A 23,734-nucleotide genomic window follows, 5' to 3' on the forward strand; every position below is an offset into this window, starting at 1 on the left:
CGTGGGGGAAATCTTCCACCCCACTCGTGAAGGAAAAGTATTGGTACCGGTGGAAAGCACGTATAGCCATATTCATTTATGCAACTCTTTCTGAGTAAGTCACTCGAAATCCTTTGAACGAGGAAATTCGCATGCCGTTTTTCCGTGGCAGAAGGGGAGGAACATGTTTTGGCGTTTAACCGCCCTAGATCACCCACCCGCCACCCTCTTGTGCTCTGAATAGCCAGACGGTTCACGTCAAATAGCAGGATATTCGCCATCTAGCCTACGGATCGGAGAGTGTACAGAACATCATTGATGGTAAACGAGCATCGATAGGATTTAATTCGTGCAAATTAACTGTAAGATGTAATTTGATATCTGATAATGGGGTTGTTTTATAATCGAGATTGAAGGAATTGCGGCATACAAATTATACAAAGTGAAGATTTTCGGTGTTTTAGTTGACTGTAAATGTAATTATTGTGATTTCTACAACTGAATTGATGAGAGCTTAAGGATATGATAGGCGCATCTTGAAACAAGGCGGAAAATGCTTGTGTTCTGAATAATTCTTGGCGTCGTGTTTTGGATATTGATTTCCAGGGTAGAAGTGATTTTTGAATGAAAAGTGAATTGAGTGAACCGTAAGAGTCGAGTTTGTTTTAGTGAAGATGATACAGCATGGTGAAAAAAGGCCAAGTACCGAGGAAGGTGCTCCCCGTATGAAGCCAGCCCTTCCAGCCAAGCCGATCAATATTCCTCCCCCAAACCATCATCACATTGTCGTAACGAGTTCCGGCAGTCTGAACGCTATAAATTCCGGTCTCAGTGGTAAGGTGAAGCAAATTCGCAAAAACTTCACTGCCGCGTCGAAATCCGTCGACGGAGATTCATTAGAATGCGGCAACAGCAAACGTCACTTTCCGACATCGCATGTCTCTGCCACTTCTGCTCCAGACGAACAGCTGCGAGTGGGTAGTGTCGGTAGAGGATGTGGTGGTGGCAGCGGTATGTCAACCACCCCAGTTTTAGCATCGTCGTCCTCACCGCGTAAAAACGACCCAACGAAAAAGCTTTTCGACAAAAAAGTCACCCCTTCTTCTCCTAGTCTTGGCTGTACGAATGATTGCTGTGGCATTATCCTAAATTCTAGCAGTCATAAACAAGGCCTACTGAGCTCAAAGAATGGCACCAACTGCAGTCTGAGCAGTGCTAGTACGGTGGCTAAATCATGCTTCTCCATAGAGGCTTCAAAACAAATGAAAATCAAGAAAGCCGAAGAAGGACGAATCAAATCATCAAGCGATAGTGTCGACAGCTCGTTATCATCCAGTTCGGGGGGATTCAGGGATCCTGATTTTATTGCACGTCAAACGATGGCCTTTGAATTGTATAAGTCTCGCGATACGACCTCCAGCAGCAGCACATGCATAACCAAACCGCCACAACATATTCAAAGCATATCGCAATATCAGAAATCATCGAAACAACTAGAGCAAATGTTAGCACAACGACTGGAGAAGAGCCTAGCACTGGGCGGAGGTGCTCCATCGGCGGCGATTGTCATGTCCGCTTCCGGGACCCCTCCAGTGTACCCAAACACTGCCACACATTTACGAGCTCGTAGTATCGATACGGGTATTGGAAACTCTAGCCTAACCACCTGTAGTAGTAGTGGGTGCTATCTTGGCTCCAGTACGATTCCGAAGCAGATTCAACAGAAGCTACAGGAAGAGATGAAAATGCAATGTAAAAACATTAAGGAAAAGTATCTGATCGAGAAACGGCACCCGCAGGAACATTACAAACCTGCTTACAGAGAAGCAGCACTGGTAAGTGACATATTTGATACTTTGTGTACTTTTCAAAACTGTTCCATCGAGCTCTGTCAAATGTGCTTTTAATTGAAAGTTCTGGCCCTTCGAAGATGAAAGTTTCTTTTTTCAACCTAAACTTTAATATATCACTTAGGTACAGTATCGGACATAAGTATATAACATTGCAACTTTTTTTCTCTGCAGAAAAGTGTAAAAAGCCATAACATTTTCGTATGTCCAAGAAATATTATGCATTATTATCACAGAGTAGCATCCGCGGGCGGTCAATCATGCTCATGCTCATTCTTATGTCCAAGAAATATTCTAAAATCTTGGTTCTGGTTGATCAAGTATTCAAAATATATCAATTTTGAGCATAATCGGTTGAAGCTGTAAGACGTTTGACCATTTTTAGCAAAACGCTTCGTTGTACAGTAGCCACAAATAGAATTTCCTAGAGTACAATGAACCTGAATGCTTAAACCACAGACAAACAGACGTAAGTCTCATTCTAGATCATCGGCATATTATAATACAGGTCGGACTCGATTATCCGGGGTTCGATTATCCGAAATATAAGACTCGATTATCCGGAGTATTTTTGTGCGTTTTTTTTTATGCAGACATTTGAAATAGTTTAGTATTATAATATACAATATGATTATTTAACAATATTGGACGTAGTGGGCTGAAAGAGGGGTTGTTTTTTATATTGAAATTCGGTTATCTGCAGTGTAAATCTGTGTCGGTGGTGTAGTGGTAAGCGTGATTGCCGCTTAACCCAGCAGGCCTGGGTTCAATCTTCAATCTCAGTCGGCGCCGCTGGGATGTACTGAGGCATAACATCTCTGTTCAAAGCCGTTGGTTCCCGGTTCATGAGTTGATGGGTCGATAGGTAGGGTCCAGGTGTGGGGGCTGCCTCCCTGACGTCGGTAGCATTGGTGCTCAGCACGGACAACAAATCAAGGAAAAAAAAATCCGCAATGTATATAAAATTCATTAATTCAAATGAATATATTTATTTTATATTCATTCATAATCAGTGGTGTTCCGATTTTGTTAGCTTTTGACCCGATTTTGTTAGCTTTCTGACCAGATTTTGTCAGCCTCAGGTGTTTGAGGTAAACTGTTTTCTACACACGTTGACGGTATTTTATTGATTGCTGAACTCAATAGTGAAATTCTTCGAAAATTATATTCGGAAAACGGACTCTGAACACCAAAAGGTGACCCTCTGGAAGATCCGGAACAACCGTACAACCATGAAATTGGTCTTAGAGCTTCGCGGTTTTTTTCAAAAGCACTTGTTGATGTGTTGTAAAAATGAATTTCAAGTTGTAACAGGAATATGGCAAGTGGGGGCTCCAAGATTTTTTTCCTTAACGTTTTGATTTTCCTAAAAATATTGGAAAAGATATCAAAAATCCAAGAACATCAGTTTTTTTTTCCTTCTTAAAAAGAATGAATAGCCAAATATGTATTTTTTTTTTCTTTTTCATCATTTAGAAATCTTCCCTTTAAGGTCCAAAACAAGCATAAAAGTGGTGAATCTACGCAACTGATACAAGAGCTTCACGGTTTTAAAGCACTTTTCGATGTGTTGCCAGATTTTTTTTATCTTTATTAACGAGATATTTAGGCGATGGCTAGTTCATCTCGGATGTGTTAACAGAAAACATTCAAATTTTGACCGGAATATGAACCCTTGAGGCCACGAGAACAACCCGGAACATCTGTAAGAGCTAGTCTGAAAGCCCAAGATTTTTTTTTGAAAGCACTTGTTGATGTATTGTCAGAATTAATTCGGAGATGTGAATGCAATATGCACCCGGGGGTTTCCAGAATGACCCTCCAAATGATCAAGTACAAACTCAAAATTGGCACTTTTACGGTTCTTTCGGATTCTCCTGATAACATATCAATAAGTACAGTTTCATGAACTTTCCACATTTACGGTTTTTCTGGTCCTTCCGGAAGTTTACCCTGTGGTCTTCAGGTTTCGTATTCCGTAACTTCTGAAATAATACTGACCCCTTGGGTTCATATAGTGGATACAACTCCAATTTCATTCTGACAACACACCAACAAGTTCATTAACAAAAAAAATTAAAGGGTTGTGTCCTAGACACGACCGCAGTATGACGTAGAACCTATCTATCTATTGCTATCTATAATGCATGATATATGCATTTAGGTTTACATCCGACGTCCCTCCTTTTTTACATATTTTGAAGAAAAAATACATCCTAAGTCCCTCCTTTTTTACATATTCTGCACAAAACATACTTTCTAAGCCCCGCAACTGACAGGATTTCCCGCCATTTTATTTTATTATTATTTTTTTATTATTATAGTCACTTTAACACTCTTGGGTCATTCGTGACTTGAAACGCCATTTTATTATGAATGGGGCCGGGACAGAACGTTTCTTTTGTGCAGAATATGGAAAAAAAAAACGATGGACTTAGGATGTTAATATAATTTCATGTATAGAGGTACCAGATATGTTTTACAGTCAGTTGAGTGTAATTAACCAACATAATACCATCGAATATGTCTTGCAAGCAATTTTTCTCAAATTTGAAAGTTTTGATGCGGGAAGAAATTAAGAGAAAAACTACGGTTTTTACTAATAATTGTGGTTTGTTTAAAATTTAGTTCCCGGAAAAAAGTGATCGTCAAAGTCTATGTCTTTTTCGGGTTATTGTTGAGGGCGAAGGGAGAGGTTGTTGTGAAGGGGGGGAGAAGTTGTTGTGAAGGCGGGAGGGGGCTTACATACATTGCTTTTCCTCATTCCTCATTCCACCTTTAGCCGCTGACTTGGTCCTGCTTGCTGCAGGACCAAGTGCCACGCCGTCCGAAGCGACAATGAGCAAAAGCATTTTGACTTTTAATGATCTTTATTTCTTGTATTGTATGGTTTACATGTATAACTTATCAAGTGACACAGATGCGTCTTTTCAACTTTAGTTCCTTTGGAATTTCAATTATTATTAATTACAGTTCCTAGGCCTATCAGGCCTGTTTTAAAAATGACCACCTTGGTGGGATTGGTTTGTTTTAAATTTGAAAAAGGAGACTACTTATAACTACTATTTACAACTACAACTAACCTACAACTACTATATACACCTAATTTACTATATACAAATTGCTAATCAAAGCATGTTCTGATAAATTACATTTTTGTGCAAATTTAGTCTTAATTTCGTTAATTCTGGAATCTATTTTGGCAATGCCTGCCTCTTGTGTAAATTTGTTATTCTAGTGTCGAAAGGACGATCAAGAACCATCCGCAGCACTCTTTTCTGAGCTACCTGAACTTTGTTCCTGTGAGTCTGTGCACATGATTCCCACACCGGAGCTGCGTAGAGCCAGTTTGTTCACCCTTGAGAGGCGGGATCTGCGGCAAATCAGCGGATACAGACACCTAACCAAGACAGAACACTTAACTAATGTTTTCTCTACATGCGAATGGAAGAGGAGCTTTTCATCGAACAACATCCCGAGATAGGTTACTTCGGCAGACCACTCAACCCTTGTGCCATCCGTGATTACAGTACAAGATAGAGCCGGTTTCAGTTTCGACGATTGCCGATGGAGGAACATGATCGCTTGTGTTTTGGAGGCATTGATTTTTATTTTCACGTGGTGGCATAATCTGCAAAGGCGTTAAGGCATCGTTGAAGTTTGTTCGTTATTTCGCGAGGCATCCTTCCTTTGACGGCTATTGCGGTATCATCTGCGAACAGGAAAAACACGCAACCGTCTCCAAGGGGAGGAATGTCGGAAGTGTAAATGCTGTAAAGCAAGGGGCCCAGCAGACTGCCTTGGGGGACTCCTGCTGGGATGGAAAACGTCTCGGAAAGACAACCATTCAACGATACCTTAAACGACCTTTGCAGGAGGTGGTTATGTGTGATTTTAACCAGATGTAATGGAAAGTTGACGTTACAAAGCTTGTATACAAGCCCATTGTGCCAGACATTATCAAACGCTTTCTCAACGTCTAACAAGGCCATGGCTGTAGACTTGGATACAGCTTTGTTACTTCGGATGTTATTCATCACCCGCACTAGCTGTTCCTCGACAAACTTGAGCAAACGATTGAGAATGAGTTTCTCGAACAATTTGCTCAGCGCTGAAAGGAGGCTGATTGGTCTGTAACTTGAAGACAATGTTGGATCCTTACCGGGCTTGCGGATTGGTATGATTTTTGCTACTTTCCAGATGCTTGGAAAGTAGTGCAGTTCCAAACATCTGTTGAAGATAGCGGTTAGAAGAGACTGCACTTTCATGCTGAGTCTCTTCAAGATCAAGTTGAATATATCGTCAAACCCGGGAGCCTTCATGTTCTTGGTGCATTTCAGCGCTGAGCAAATTTGTTGTACTGTAATCATATCCACCGGAGGCACGACACAAGGGGAGGCATCTAGGTTTTGAACGCATTGCGCAACCTGATCATCGAGCGGACTTTGGATAGTCGAGCCAAGCAAATGCGATGAAGCGACATGCTTGCCGATCGCATTTGCTTTCTCCTGTGGGGTGATTAAAAGCCGATCGTCATCATTTTCGACTCTGAGAGGTGGAACGGGTCTGGACCGGTCGCACAGATTTTGGACAACACGCCCGAAACTTTCATTTCGGAGTGAGTCCATTGTGGAAGCAATCTGCCTTTCAGATCGAACCATTTCACGTTTTTTTACCAGTTCTCCAGTCCTCTGAAACTGGCGTCTACGCACATTTCTCAATCTAATCAATAATTGGGTTTGGGAATCAATAGCAACAAACTTACCCCTCACAGGAACTTGTCGAACACATGTCTCGTCAGCCTCGGATATGGCCTGTTGGAGTCCTTCCAACGCCCGGTCGATGTCATCTACGGTGTCGAGCAGTGGATTTTCATCGATGTTGTTGTCCACCATTCGACCGTACTGCACCCAGTTGACATGGTGGTAGTCTTTACGCAGGCAGCTTCTAGCAGGAACCACGTTGACACCGACTTCAGTCACCACCGGTTGGTGGTCGGAGCTGAGATCGTTGTGCGCCTCCGGCTTGGATAGTCCGATGTTTGACAGGAAGAAGTCCAGGGTGGAGGGATTTCCCGTCGGAGAGATGAAAGTTGGTTCGTCCGGAAACTGCACAGTGTACAGTCCATGTTGTGCGTGGTCGAACAATAGACATCCGTTCCGGTTCCGCTGGTAGTTCCGCCAAGCTTCATGGCGGGCGTTCAGGTCGCCCCCAACGATAAATCGGGAGCTAGTACGAGTGATGGCGGTCAGGTCGTTCTTGAATTGGATGCCTAGGCCGTTGCTTGTGGTACACTTACGTGGGCAGTAAACTGCGATAAACCGGACGTTTCCAGTTGGTGATTCCACCTCCACACTAATGGCCTCGATGATAGAAGTGCGGATGTGGGGCAGAGTGCAAAACTTGATTCCCTTTCTGACGATGACCGCTACACCCCCCCCCCCCCTGGACCTGGTGCGATCAAGCCGGATAATGTTGTGGTCAGGCAACCAGAAGCTACCACCGGACTTTAGGTAGGTTTCGGTTAGAAGACCCACGTCGATGCAAGCGATCTGTTTAGCTCTTACAGGTAGCGATGGTTAGCGGTTTAGACACCATATTGGATGATGAACTTACCGAACATTGGATCTGTTCGGGCTTCTTGCGACACTTACGTAGAGCACCGGTCATGTTGATAAAAATCTCCATCAGTTCATCTGCTGAGAACAGATCGGGATTGTTTGTTTGAGCTGTTGGTTGCCTCCAGAATCCAGGGGGTATGGAGAGCTTTGTCCAGCAGAAGATCCAGACGTTTCTTGAGGGGGCGCGGATCGTACCCTGGGATTCGCTTGTCCATGAAGAGGCGGAAAGTCCTCCGTCCGAAAAGCCGGGGCCTTATCCTTCCTTCGTGCTGGTTGATTGTTGGTGGACGCTTGATTGCGGATGCGCTTGAAATCCTCGCGTTTAGGGCACTGCTTGTTGGATCCTTGGTGAGCACCACCACAGTTGGCGCATTTGGACGCCTCAGCTTCATCCGCAGCACAGGTGGCATGGTCTTGAGCGAAATTTCCGCAGCGTGGCTTAATGTTGCAGTTGCGGGTACCGTGTCCGAAGTTCAGACACCACTGGCACTGAGTCACATCGCGATGGCCGCCACGGTATGGCTCCCAGCGAACGATTATGGAATTAATGGACTGGATGGCTTTCAGTGTGTTGAGTTCACTGTTCACTGTTCCCTTCTGGAAGTGTACCAGGAAAAGGCTATCCGGATACGCCTTCACATTCTCGTCTCTTCTTGTCATTCGATACACGGCACTTGGGGCCAGCTGGTACCGGTCCCTGATTTTATGTTCGATAAACTTCGGGTCGAAATTTGGTAGGCCCCTGATGATGACCTTGAACGGTTTTTCACCGGGGATGTCGTGGGTGAAGAATTCCACCTTGTAAGTCCTCAGGTGCCCCGTAATGTGGGTAGATCACCTTTTCGTGGTACGTTACGGGATGTAAGATCTACCACCGATTCCTAGTCCTGACTACTTCAAACTAGGGGAACAGGATTTTTCAGTAATACAAGGAACACATCTTAGTCCTTGTTACTTTTTATGCCTTGTTGATAGTGACAAGACTCGGCTTTGTCTACCGAGGATGATCTTGAAAGAAGGAAAAAAATGAGTTAGTTGTCTTCATCTATGTGATTTCTAATCTTCTATTCGTTGTTCCCTAGTTTGAAGTGGTTAAGACTAGGGTTCTGATGCATGGTCATTATCGGTGTCATACCTTAATTTTGTTGCTAAGGAATCCAATTTTGATTGACAAAGGGGCGCGCCTTTGGAGGGTGTTTCAACACTCCGAAGGGTATAAATAGCGGGACCTTTCAATTAGAGTCGGATCCTTGCGATAAATGCAAGAGTGGAAACTGTAAAAAAATCGAATACTTCATCATTTCTCAATAGTCATGGAGTAATACGACATGCACTAAACTAAGGACACGGGATATACTACAATAGATCAATTTACTGGTCGCAGTAGTGTTTGGTCCCGAACAGAGGAAAGTCCTCAGGTGGGCGATGACCAAGTCATACTCCGCTTTGGTACGGAGCACCACCTTGGTGCCGACTCTGCCCAATTTGAATTCAGCTTTGACACCCAGCGATGCCAGATCCGCGATGAGCTCGTTGAGATGGGCATTTTTCACTATCAGCGGAGGTAGCTTCACTCTTGCCGCGCTCATGTCGGCAGCAATTTCTTTATCGGCAGCGTCACCGAAATCTCCGTTCATCGCAGAGGCATCGTCTCGACCAATCGTGCCATCGGACTGGCCTCGATTCTTCTTCCTCTTCTTGCTGCGTTTTTCCAACACAGCTGGCTGGATATTCCCATCCATGGGGAGAACAGCAAACCTGTTCGAGATAGGCACACCGGAGCTTCCTTCACCGGGGTTCTGGACCTTCACCGGGCTTCGCGACCGATGCTTCCCCATTACGGGGCACACACACACGCACGACAAACCGCGAAAGAGAGAGCGCGAACACTATCGCCACGAACTTTTCAAACAACTCGAGAGAGCGAGCTAACACCGAACTGAACTGCTTGACGATGTTTTATATCTTTTCAGGTTCAAGCAGAACGATGTGTAACCGAACCTGATAGGATTTCCCGCCGTTTTTTTTATGGATGGGGCGAGCAAAAAGTTTCCTTTGTGCAGAATATGTAAAAAAGGATGGACTTTGGATGTTGATATAATTGCATACAACGGCGCCGGTGGTGTAGTGGTAAGCATGATTACCTCTCACCCCAGCAGGCCTGGGTTCAATCCCAGTCGGCGCCGCCGGGATGTTCTGAGGCATAACATCTCTGATCACGCCTTCCTTCGGATGGGAAGTAAAGCCGTTGGTCCCCGGTTCATGAGTTGATGGGTCGATAGGTAGGGTCCAGGTGTGGGAGCTGCCTTCCTGGCACGTCGGTAGCATTGGTGCTCAGCACGGAAAACAAGATCGACGGAAAAAAACAAACCAAAGAAAAAAAAAAAATAATTGCATATATAGAGGTACCAGATATGTTTTACAGTCAGTTGTTGGTATTTCATCGAGTGTATGTCTACTGTTAAGCAATTTTTTTTTTGAAAATTGTTTATACATAGGTAATTGTGGTTTGCTTAAAATTTATTTCCCGGAAAAAAAATGATCGTCAAAGTCCATGTCTTTTTCGGGTTATGTTAAAGGGGAGGGGTTTTTACATGCACGTTTTTTCAAGTCTCATTCCTCATTGTGGTGGACACGCCGTGATCCACCTTTGGCAGCTGACTTGGTCCTGCTTGCTGCAGGACCTAGTGCCACGCCGTCCGAAGCGGTAATGAGCAAAGGCAGGAGAGCAGCGCTGATTTATATCTTTTCAGGTTCAAGCAGAATGATGTGCAACCAAGTGGTATTCGTTTATGATGACTGGGTTTGGGAAAAAGGCTTATTTCATGAAAACAGTGATAAAATTATCATTTGTACATTTTCAAAAGTTTAATTACAGACAAATTGGAAAAATATTTATTTCAGCAGGTTTGTAATGTAATATCCTATCGATTGGCGTATTTGGATTTAAATTTCATCTATAAATGACAAAGCTACAAGCGTTCAAAACCTAACACTCCTTCACCACACATATTTGTTGATTTGCACCCCAGTATAGTCGACAAAGACGTAGTTCTACGTCAAAAAACGTGAAGCTCTAGGACCTGTTTCATGAACATACCACTTCTACGTTCGTTACAAATATTTCGGATGAACATACTTTAGTCCTCAAGGTTTATTTCCCGGTCACAATTTGAAATTCACTCTTATAACACATCAATAAGTGCTTGCGAAAAAACTGCGAAGCTCTAACCCCAGTTTTATGAAATGGCCACTTTTACGGTTGTCCTGGATCTTCCGGAGGGTTACACTGTGGCCCCAAGGTCATTGTTCGGATCACGACTCGATATGGTTAGGTTTTATTTATTACGGAGGCTTTCAGCCTGAGGCTGGTTCACTTCCGGAAGACTCTAAATTCATTCTTACAACACATCTACATCTGCGTTTAAAGAAGAAAAAACCGCTAAGCTCATGAATTGACCACTTTTACGGTTGTTCTGGATCTTTCGGAGGAACACACTTTGACCACAAACGAAGTGACAGACGACTAACTGGCGAAGAAATCCATTTAAATAATGTGGTTCACTGTAATAGAATTTTCTTGGAAGCTTGTGCCATCATCCACCATATGGGTTAGTTTTTTTGTTTTGATTTGAACAAAGTTGATTTTGTGTACACTAATTCTTGTACAGTGTGCAAAGAGTGCGTATCATTTTGTCATTTTTTTATGCATTTCAGTTTTGAATAGAGTGAAAGAGATAGAACCAAAACATTCTAATACATTTGGTGAAAATGCTAGTACAATCCAGTAGTAGTGTTGCCATGTGGTACAAACCAGTAGTAGTGGTGTTGCCATGTGGTACACTGAAAAATTGAAATAGCAGGTTAGTCACCAAAGTTTTCGAGCCGCTCCGTCTGTCACTTCGTTTGTGCTTTGACCCTCGATGACCACCACTTAAAATTAATTATGACAACTCATCAAGAAGTGCTATCGAAAAAAATACTGTGGAATTCTAGGACCAGTTTCATGAATTGACCACTTTTACGGTTGTTCCGGAATTTTCAGATGGTCACCGTGTAGCCCCCAGGGTCCATGTTCCTCCAAATTAATTCTAACAATACTTCAGAGAGAAAAAGTTTAAAAAAAAAATATGGGTCATTGGCAAAAATTTTTTTGCATCCCCCTTTTCCCCTAGAATTAATTTCTGGCTACGTCACTGTATCATACAAATAAAATAACAAACAATATAAATTTTACGTTCTTTAATTGCAGATTTTTTTTGTGATTCGTTTATCCGGAAGATTCGATTACCCAGAGTGAAAAAAAAATCGATACTCCGGATAATCGAGTACGACCTGTATTATCATTTCCGCGAACTAGTCACCGCATCGCTGTCGTCGGATCAAATTGACGTATTCTGTTTACCTTGCATACAACATTGTTTGCGACTTAGCGAGCTAGCTTGTTTTCTGCGAGAAACTCGAGAGATGTCGCTACTGAGGTTTTGTTTTTTAGGTACTTTTATATTTATTCAAAACGTTACGTCTGTTTGTCTGTGCTGAAACTTTGCTCATTAATAGTCGATGCATAGTTCGTTCATACACGGAGGAAAATAGACGTAAGAATTCCATTAGATCTTCTTATCAATTTTAGTCACAAGAAATCAGTATGAATTTCACTGATATAAAAAATATAATAAATTGAGAATACTGGAACCGAACCATGGGCGTTGAGATTACGAGGCCTGTGTGATGACCACTCGTCTTTCAACGCTTGAGAAAATTAAACGGTTATAGGCGTATAAGAGTTACCTCATGTTAGACGAACATCATTCACAAGTCACGCTTATAGCGGCGCCGGTGGTGTAGTGGTAAGTGTGATTACCTCTCATCTCAAAAGGTCTGGGTTCAATCCCAGTCGGCGCCGCCGGGATTTTCTGAAACTTAAAATCTTTGATCACGCCTTCCTTGCGTCGGTAACACGGAAAACAAGATCGACGAAAAACAAATCAAGGAAAAAAAAAGTCACGCTTATGAAATTCATATGTGTCGTTCATAAGTCGAGTCTCAGTGTATGCTTCAAGATCAGTTTAGTACCAAAAATTTATTAACAGTTTGATTTTGTTCACCGTCTCTAAAATGTGGCAAGAGGGCTGTTCATTAACTAGGTAGACAGTTTATGGGGGGAGCTGGAAATTATCCATTGTCCATACAAATTAAAAAAAAAAAATTTCCTTGGTTTTGTTTTTCGTCGATCTTGTTTTCCGTTCTGAGCACCAATGCTACCGACGCCAGGAAGGCAGCTCCCACACCTGGACCCTACCTATCGACTCATGAACCGGGGACCAACGGCTGTACTTCCCTTCCGAAGGAAGGCGTGATCATAGGTGTTATGCCTCAGAACATCCCGGCGGCGCCGACTGGGATTGAACCCAGGCCTGCTGGGGTGAGAGGTAATCGCGCTTACCACTACACCACCGGCACCGCTTAAATTTAAAAAAAAATTGTGTACGGACAATTGTCTCACAGGGTGAGGAGGGGGGACAAGAATTCCAAAAAACTGTCTACTTTATTAATGAACAACCCCAAGGTATACTTTTGTCCGACCTGGGTGTTTAGTGTGAGAACAAAAGTATGGTAGGAGGTGGCAAGATGGGTCGCTTATGGATCAAATGCGATATCTTTCTCTGTTAAGCTGTTCTTGGTCTATTAATGATGTTATCTTATGGACAAAGGTATCATGCAACGTCATCACAATAAAAACTGTAGCTGTTGATACGATAATGTTTCGGAGCGTTAGACTGGACAGTGGTTCGACAGTGATGACACCGCTTCGTGTTAAGATTTGCGCTATACCGTTCACTCAATGGTGTGGGTTCACCCATGCATGTTGGTGTGCATGTTTTCTTCCAACGTTGAAGTTCAACGTTGTCTCGTCACAAACCGTTTGGTGCTGTAATCTGTATATATTAAATCCATAGAGTGAAATGGGTCTGCTAAAATACTACCTACGCTGCTCTCAACAAGACCCGGGTCACATATCAAAGCCAAAACCACAACCCTAAACAACGTATCGGTATTTTTCTAGGCGATACCTCCATACCCTATCCATTACTGATTCTGTCCAGTGCTGAGAGTTCTCATTGTCATTGACAGACTTTCGCGCGATATTTAAAAAAATGTTTTTTGCATAGTCACTGACAGACTTGATCCTCAAAAAAAAGCTTTGTCAATGAGAACGTAGATGCTCGTTCACTTCAACGGCTCCATGTAATTGTTTTGCTCAAGTAATTTAATTTCAGTTCAAATTTCGCTAATAAAAATATATGCACATGTTCGTCACTGACAGCATTGCCACTATGTATAACGGAAAGGATAACTCGGCTCTGTAAAGTTTATTCGATTGAGCCTGTACAAATAAAGTAATTATTAAAAAAAGCATTGCCACTGATAATTGACATGGTTTACCTTAAAGACGGCTGTTAACTCAAATGGGTGACCAAAGCAGAACTTTGAATATCGCCGTGTATTGTCAAAATTTTGCAGCACTGATTCTGTCCAAATCTTTGGTATGCAAATTATAGTTGTTTATAAATTTATCATTGAATGTATGGTTGATTTATCTAAAAAATGGAATTAAATGGAAATAACCTTTTTTTTTGCTGTTTTATTTAAGCATTCCGCTAACAACCCAATTTCATTACTTCATTACTTCATTACTTCATTGATTTATCTATTACTTAATTAATATTATTTACGATAATTACAGGAAACAAAAAACAACTGCAAAAAAAAAACGTGACTACAAATATCTCCAAGTAATATTCTACAAAATGTATATTTATTTGACGAACTCATTCTTCATGATATACTTGTTCTACTTATCTCTCTATTCGGTCAATGGACATGCGTTTGTTTTGAAATTTATATTCAATCTTTGAAATCTATCAGATCCACAAAAACCAAAATCAAAAACTTAAAACGTTGCAAAGGTAGCAAGTAAAATTGAAAACAACTGAATGCTATTAAATATAAACGACGAATGACTGATTATTTTACAGCAAGACCATGCTGCCCCCCGGTTTAGATTCCCAATCTGGACTAGGATTTTTTTGGGTTGAGGATTTCGTTAGCGCAATAAATATAAAATATGAAAATTTCACTTAACTTATTCTTAAAAAAAAATGCAATGTACACAATTGGTCTCAAAAATAGGCTATTCATTTATGGATTGAAATTTGACAGCAGATGTGGTATTAGTTTTTTATTACTATTGTGATGGTATAGGCCTACATTACATCCCGTAACCCTAAACCAGTTGTACATCAGCCGTATATTGCAAAAAGGGCAATTAGCGAACTTGTTGGTTGGTTGAGTATGTTGAAAAGTGAAAATTTATTAAGAGAGTCGATTAATGAATGTAAGCCCTTCTAAAATGTAATGACTTCTGGAATTCTAATTCTTAACTAATGAAACAACCTTCAAACTCTACTTTTCAGAAACCTACGCAAAACTCATCAGAAAGCAAAAGTGCAACGAAAAACAAAGTGAGTACAATTTATAAAGTAGCACAATGAGTAAAATAGCAAAACATTCACTGCCAATTTGCTACAATAAAAAAAAAGCGTTCAATATTCAAAAACCCTTGGATGCATCTCAGAGTTAAGCCCTCGCAACAGAGAGTTATAAAATGAAACTACCCACAAACAGGAACAAAACATCATCATTCAAAACAGATAAAAAGTAGCAAAACCAGTTCCTGACATTTTTTCATTAATGAAAAGCAGTTTCACTCTCGACCAGTCGATCGCACAAAGTTATCCGCTTTCGTACGGCTCTCTGTGGGGCAAATTTCCAAGCCGCGATCAGTTTTTTTTTTCTTGCGGTTCTCCTAGTCCGTTTAGGTGCACCTTCGTGAACAGTTGGCAGCCTAGACAGTATTAACGTGCGACACGGATTTTCTGCCAACATCCGCGGGACCCATCCAAGGGGACCATGTGTGTGGTGTAGAAATCACACCATGAATGAATGAATTTAAATCGCCTTTTCGACGCGTGAAAGCGATAGTTTTCTCCTTGTCGACGGATACGTAATTTATTGAGCTCTATAGATCAGTCCGTACAAGAAAAGGCACAATTCACATACGAAAATAGTCGAATACTTTATTACGGAATTATTGAAACCTGTTTCTGCTTCGGCATAAGTTTGGCAACAAGTTTTTCATCGGTGTGAAGGCTGGTAGGTTGGCATAACCGGCGTTATATAATCATCTCGGGTGGGATTTATCAACAAACACGCAAAGGAGATGGATGATGGAACCGTGCCGAGATTGATTGGACACTATTAGCGAATTCGTTTATTATCGGGGTTGGAACCAGTTCCAACCCAGTGCGAAACCGAACTTTTAGTCAGTGCGAACCTCAACCTGAGCTGGGTTTTAAAAACAAACGAGCAAACTGACGTTTGTCAGAAAACAAGCAGACCCAATCTTGATACCCGATCCAGGTTGGAACTGAATAATAAACGAATTCGCTATATGTAACGAGGAAATGTTGTTTCGCATAGTTTTGTCTGCATGATAGGCAAATGGATTCACGAGGGGCAAAGTAGGTTGTGCCCGTGAACAAACGTCACGTTCGATTTTTTCGCTGTAATTTTTTTTCTTGATATTGGCTGCTGATCAGGAAAAAAAAACTATCGTGTAAAACTCACCAGGATGCAATTATCCGATTTGTCAAAAACGAATTTCCAATAAATGCTGGAACTACAACAGTAGATCAAGTAAGTTCAAGTTTGAATTTTTAGCAACTGCCTCGTTTGGCACGATCACGTCAATGAGAAGCAATTTGCAGTGAGGATCTTGCACCTGGTAATTCAACTTTATCCGAAATTCGTTAATTCCAAGCGCAGGTAGGAAGCCATTCAAATAAGCTCTATCGTAGGCTGAACTATTTGATATTCATTCCCATCAAGCAATTGGGATCACAAAGGCTATTTGATTCAAAGAAATTGTGTTGCATTTGGGAGATGCATTTTAGGAAACACGAGAAAGCTGGCTAAGATCATTCGGATGAGAACTAACATTTTAATTTATTTACATTGTATTTCAATCAATATTTATAAAAACTTTACAAAATAAAGTCCCAAAGTTTAAATTCAGGAGCTCGGCTAGTGCGCAACCGAACTTTTTTATCAGTGTGAACCTCAACCTGAGGTAAGGTTTTAAGAACAAATTATCAAACTGACGTTTGTTAGAAAACATTCAGATCCAATATTTATACTCGATCCAGGTTGAAACTTAATAATAAAAGAATTCGCTATGTGTTGAAGTTCGTGGGTTTACTCCTCCAAAACAAAACAATTACTCTGGTCGCATCACCTGCTTAAGCATCTCCTATCGAATTATCCAACTCAGTAGCATGTTGCATCATCAATATCCTTCCTTCCTCCGTAACGGAGGAGATAAGCGTGGCCGGCAATGGTAATTGTCATGCTTTTCCTGTTCTGAACATTGGAAGCCTATTCGCTCGAAAACAGTTTTCCTTAAGCAATAAGAATAAGAACTTGGAGATGAACTAGCCTACGGCTAAAAATCTCCTAAATAAAGAAGGAAAAAAAGAAAGAATAAGAACGTTAAAGTAGATACAGTTGCTAATATACAATCTACGAATTACTCCTACATATACAAACGCAATGCAACGTATGATAGGCAAATGGATACACCGTACCAGTAATTATTTTTATAATAATTTTATTTTTTTGCTTAAAGGACAACTTTTGACACTATTTTGAGTGCAAAATATGTTGTATGCAACTCGTTGTAGAATTCGATTTTTTCGTCGTAATATATCGTAGTTATTCAACTCGGCAAGCCAGACTCGTACTGAAAAAATCTCGCAAAATTTTGGGAAAATCAAACGTCCTTCCCCCTTTTGTTTCGTTTTTCCTGTATTGCTTGTCACTCATTTGTAAATCTCCTCTCCCTCCTTAGAGCGCGACGTACGTTATGCTTGATGTGAACTAATTCTATGAATGAATGAGTAAATACTTCATACATTTCATCCAAAATCCCCATACAAACTTTAAACTAAATGCACCCGCTCATGTTGCTGAAACTTTTAGAGAATAATTTTCTCACCTTAAAGAACAAAGCTGGGGGGTACAAGTATGATACAATATTTCTCCCATATAAATATGACCAGTCTATGAGGCCTCATTTATTTAATATGATGACCATTCAGCTAAAGCAGGCACCACACGGGCAAATATATTATTGATACTCAATACTACAAATATTTACACCGAAAATATTGATTTGATTTCGGGTTTCAATACTTCTCCACATTATTCTTCTTCTTCGCATTTCAAGCTTATTACTTATCGCATATTAAATAGCTTATTGCATGCTTTCAACTTAGTGTTCTACATGCACTTCCACAGTTAATAATGGAGAGCTTACGATGCCTGTACCATTTGTGCATTAGTATAATTGTGGGAAGTACAATCATACACTTTGCCTAGAAAAGTCAAGAAATTTTCTAACCCGAAAAATTCCTAGACCGGACCGAAAATCGAACCCAGCCACCTCCAGCATGGCTGTGTCCCTGCCGATTGAGCTTCCCCTCATTTTCCTCCGCTCTTTAACTTCAGCACCAGATGGGGCCTGATCCTTGGCATCTTTTGGTTAGGGGGGTTAGAGGGGAACAATGTCGAAGGATAGCATCAGGAGAGGAGCTTGGGGTAGGGTTTCGTAGTCTCATCAGGACGTTTTCGCCAGTATGAACGGTAGTGCGGTTTCAAATTTGTGGGCGACGATGAGACTCGATCGAGACGGAGGGACAAGACAAATAAAAACGATTAAAGAGAGACTAATACTAGACATTTGCTGAGGCACATAAATCGACTGCATATGGCAGGGATCGCGAGTTTACAACACGTCTCTGATACGAACACAGAGTTGCTTTCCTTAGCCTCGAGGGTAATCAAAAGTTGCTCTCTGGTGGCGTCAGTATCCGTACATTGCCAAACTGCGTGATCCACGACAGACACACCGACAGATGTTGCTGTCCACGAGGTTTATTCTAATGAATGGAATCATTAGATGTTATAATGATATTTTGTACTTGTTACTTGATAGATACAAGAAGCGGTTGAAAGGCAAGTGAAAAGCACATAAAACCAGTCAAACTGGCTTTCAGGATAGTAACAATCAATGATTTTACGACTCGCGAGCGTTCACTCTGATTGAACGCTCACGAATCATAAAATCGCTGATTGTGACACACTGAAAGCGAAATTGATAGGTTTCATGTGTCAAACACATACTTCACAACCTCTTCTTTTAACTTACAAATACAAAATATCATAATAAACATCTAAAGATTTTATAATGCCGATAAACATTTTTTTTTAAGCAAGTGAGTGGAAGCAACCCAACTTGGACATAAACCTACTCTTGACGCGAATGAAGTTACGAATCGAGCCCAAGCCTTTAAACCATGCTCTGAGGGGATCCATAGAAAGGTAATCATATATGATCTTTCGACCCATCTGGTGGGAATAATATGAGTGCCTACTTGGTTTAATCGACTGAATAGTCTCAATCGAACTGAGACTATCCAATAAGATGAAGTAATGGTCTGCGGTGGCAGAAACGTCATCTACACATCATCACACACATCTGGTCCGCTCCAGATGTGTGTGATGATGCCAGTCAAGGTCAGACGGACATTTCGGGGCAACCGCCATCGGCAAAGATTCCCCAGGTTACAACTTAGATTGTTAAATATACTGTTAGCTGCTCAGCAGCAGCAGCGCAGTGCATTTTAAGGTGATATGTGCAAAAACTTTAGCGGTTGTAGGTACCAGTGAATAGAGACTGCAGAAGAATAGACCTTTGGAATGTTACTTTCCGGGATGCTCAAGGAATGCCGTGATCTCATGTCCAGGCAATATAGATGAATTGGAAAAAATGGTGGAACACTATCGCACTTCTTTTGAGTTATCATCAGTTGAATTCAAAGAAAAGTGTTCACTTTTGCAGAACATTTCATGTTTCTATATTAAGTTAAGAAGGTTTTTTTTTTATATTAAGAAGTGCAATTGTGATGTCTTTATGAACTTAAGAGATTTGAATATTTTAAAAGTAATTGGGCTTGAATTCTTGGACTTTTTAAGCAAGCTCACTATGTTGGAGTTATTTTTTCTCTAAATCAAAATCGTTCGTAATGGATTTTATAACCTGAAATAACAAATTGGAAAAAAATATGGGAACTACAGGAGACTACATATCAGGAAGATTGGTAACTTTGCTTCAAGTTTTGAGCCAAGCCACTCTACTCAAGTTGAGGTGGAACGGTATTAGAAGAAAATAATGCATTAGTTTGGAAATAGGTACCATGAGGTATGATATTTAAATAATAATAATAATATTTAAAAAAAATGAAGAACAAATGGTCTAAACGACAATATGTGAGGGCGCAAAAGGAATGTTTTTTTTTATTCAATTAGAGTTCTAACACTTATGCCTTGTTCAGACTACAGAGTTATAACATGATATAATAATTATCGACAAGAAAAATGTCATCATGTTATAACTGCTTAGTCTGGCCGTAATTTTGGCTAAAAATGTTACAAGGGTGTTATAATATTTATCGGCAAGAAAAACGTCTTCAAGACAGCCTTGTAACATGTTATAGATCCGTAGTGCAACAGTGATTGTTCCATTTGTTTAAAACTACTGATTCGGATTTTTTTTTATAAATTCTTAGGGACTGTTTTAGGATTCTTGATCCCCCCCCCATTCCCTGCGTAGACAATATTGTACATACAAAATTTTTATGTGCCGTGCATAATTGTCAAACCGATCCCAATCCCCCCCCCCCCCCGCCCATCACAAACTGTCTACGTAGTTTATCAAAAGCCCCTTATGTTACATTTTTGATGTGTTGAGGTTGCAATTACCTTGATATTGTCAGCGTTCGTAATGCTAAGATCAACACCACACACACACTCTACTCGAGCGAAGAGGGGATGGAGATAGAGCACAAAAAGCAGCATCCACATCGCGTCCTCCTGGTGTACGGATCGTCCTACACTCAAAATAATCGACACTTTATAGTTACGTGAAAAATCAAGTAGAGTATCTCTTTTTGGTTTGCCGTCAATTTTACATGACCCAAGTAGAATCTACATGACACCACTTATATATGAGGGGAAATTCCATTTGAACCGCTACATTGTTTAATGAAATTTACGTGATTTGCCCACACACAGATTCTATGTGCGTTCCACGTAAACCATAAGTGATTTTCACTTCTGAAAAAAAATGAGTGACATTAAATATGGCGCTAGTTCAGTGGGCATATTTTCATGCCAGTGTAAATTCAGATTATTTAAGATGTTACTTTTTTGTGGGACAATTTAATGGGGTAGGTAAGTTTAATGAATAAACATTTACATAGAGAATTATTAAGTCTGTTTCTTTTTTAGTGTGACAGCATCATTCATGGTGTAATATCAAGTGCAGGATAGGCATTTGTATTACATGTATGTTTTCCCGTTCCCGATCCTTGGCCCGATTGAATCTAATTTCAATATGATTTTGTTGCAGATGTATATATTTTATGACAAAATAAAGGCATATGCATAAAATAATACTAGATCTCTGCCTAATGCGAAATCAAGAATACATTTTATTCAAATCGTAGCAGAATTAACATCATAAGAAACCACTATGAGCTGTATTGAAATAATCACGTAACTTCTATGTGATAATGCAGTGACGTTGAAGCTCACTGAAATGATTGCTTCTATATGAGAGTCACGTAACGTCTACGTGAAAAGAGCTATGGAAAAAATCTATGTATGTTTTCACGTAGCATTAACGTGAAGATTATTTTGAGTGTATAGTCCTATCCAGCCGGGTTCGTATTGGTGCGATTTGCGTGTGAACTATCATTCGAAAACAACAATAGAGATCTCCAAGCGCAATCTCACGAACACTAAAATCCAACATCCATATATAAAAATGAAGAATCGAAAAAAAGGTATCGCGATATAACCACTACATGAAAAGGTAGCGCGCGGTCTCACACACACTTTTGTGCATTTGGAGAACAACAAAACGAAAACAAACCCTACGCATGCACGGTAACAATCTAAAACCCATTTATGAGTAAAAGTTAACCCATTTTCAATAATACATAGTGGCTGTATCATTAATGAGTAAATTATTTCAACAAAAATGAGTTGTTGCTAACAGTAGCTAACAGTTACTACATAATGTGTATAATAAATTACTCATTAATGAGTAGTGCCACATTTATTGACAATGGGTTAACTTTTTTTCATAATAGTATCCGCTAAACAGCAAAAAAAAATGTAATATCGATCAACGTAATTCAAGCTGATGTTTGAAATAATGATGTAATAGCAAAAATCAGATACAATATTACATCAATGGATGTAATTTTGTTCGCAAAATCGATGTACATCGTACAACGTTATATTACACAACCGATGGATTGACCTTGTTGCAGCAGTTTGGATGTAATATTCAACAACTTTTTTTTCTGTGTAGCGTGTGTAAAATAATATTATAGTGCACAGCAAAAAAAGTTGTTGAATATTACATCGAAACTGCTGTAACCAGGTCAATCCATCGGTTGTGTAATATCACATTGTACGATGTACATCGATTTTGCGAACAAAATTACATCCTTTGATGTAATATTGTATCTGATTTTTGCTATTTCATCATTATTTCAAACATCAGCTTGAATTACGTTGATCGATATTACATTTTTTTTTTCGCTGTGTGTAGTGTTCATGAGATCCGGCTTGGAGAAGTCAATAGAGTTCTCTACCACCGTTAGTATTAGTGAGAAGTTTCATTAATACATGCATTTTATTGGTTAAAAAAAAAAAAAAACCGCTGTCAAGTCGAACACTTTGACAGCTAATTTTGTGGTTGAAAATAATAAACAAATCGATTTTACACGGCTACGCTCGCTAGGTTGTATTAGTGAGATCCTGCGTCGAGAAGTCAATGCGGAACGGCTGTGAATGGCGCCCATGCACTAATATATAGTCTATAGACTTCTCTGCCAGCTGATATCGTGGATGAAAATAATAAACAACGATTTTACACGGCTTCACTAGCAAGTTTGTATTAGTGACATCCGTGATGAAGTGACATCAGCGATTCGAGAGAGCCAGCCGACGAACAGGAACTCATGGGATACCTGATTGAACGCGTGGTCGAGGTCAAACGAGATCATCCTTGAGCAAGAGTGTAGGCCCGCGTTGGCTTCGTCGTTCTCGGGTACGGCTCTTTCGGTTTCAAACATGTCTTCCCCAACCTGCATCGTCTCTTTCACCACATACAGGTCCCTGACATATCGTAACATGTGCTGCTCGATTTATTAGGAGCCTTCTATTTTTTCTACGTTTTACATTCCTGTTATAGTTATTTATTTCTTATTTTGATAAGTTCTTCCCCGCAAAGAACGTCTTGTTGTGGCGTTGTAAGTGCTGAATGCTTCGCTTGACTTCCAGAGCCACAATATCATCCAGCTGGAGAAACCCCCCGCTGGCGGGTCCAAAACTGGTTCTGATTTTGGAATTCCCCTATGTTTTCCACAGTTAAAAGGTGAGGACGCAGGGACCAAAAACCGTTTCCTTGTTCACGGCCAAGGTCTTCTTCATTTAGGCTTCATTACTCCGGTTCTCAACTTAGTGTTCCTCGCGCACTTTCACAATTGTTAACTGAGAGCTTTCTACACACTTAAATTTTTTTGGAGAGATTCCAACAGTCGAGAAGTTCTGACATTTGTTTTGCTGAGATTCAAATTAGATTTTTGCTGAAATCTCAGCTAACAAACAAATATTTTGCAGAGACATTAGCAAAAACAAATGCCGAGGTAATCGGTTGTTGGAGAATGTACCGAGCTAGAAGTAAATATGCATGCCGGGTTTATTATACTATGTGGTTTTGACCTCGTTCTCCTTTAGTCCCTTCAGCTCCGGATCAACTCTCAGGAGTGCAGCGTACACCCACAGACAAACAAACGTAACTCTTCATTGTGTATCTTCGTTCGTGCATTTAACGGTTGATTTGAATATTATCAGTTCCGCGAACTACTCGCCGCAGCGCTGGCATCGGATCACTTTGACGTTTCTATATATTCTATAGAACTTTTATGCAATATTGTTTACGAGTTAGCGAGCAAGCTTGTTTTCCGCGAGAAGCCAGAGAGATGTCGTTACTGAGGTTATATGTTTTGAGATACTATGTTTTCAAGA

At 40.5% G+C, this 23,734-nt stretch overlaps 1 protein-coding gene across 1 annotated transcript in view; it reads left to right on the forward strand.

Annotated features, from left to right (window-relative positions):
* The first annotated feature begins 627 nt into the window (after positions 1 to 627).
* LOC135702955 (ras-GEF domain-containing family member 1B-like) overlaps positions 628 to 23,734 on the forward strand; it is a 113,658-nt gene continuing 90,551 nt past the window's right edge. The window contains exons 1-2 of the mRNA XM_065224040.1: positions 628 to 1,814; positions 14,929 to 14,976. Coding sequence (XP_065080112.1) covers positions 654 to 1,814; positions 14,929 to 14,976 — 1,209 coding nt within the window. The 5' untranslated portion in view covers positions 628 to 653. The remainder of the gene's footprint in view (positions 1,815 to 14,928; positions 14,977 to 23,734) is intronic.

Source organism: Ochlerotatus camptorhynchus, unplaced genomic scaffold (assembly GCF_037179485.1).
Source record: "Ochlerotatus camptorhynchus isolate MF236.1 unplaced genomic scaffold, CSIRO-AGI_Acam_v1.1 ptg000019l, whole genome shotgun sequence".
NCBI classification, from domain to species: domain Eukaryota; kingdom Metazoa; phylum Arthropoda; class Insecta; order Diptera; family Culicidae; genus Ochlerotatus; species Ochlerotatus camptorhynchus.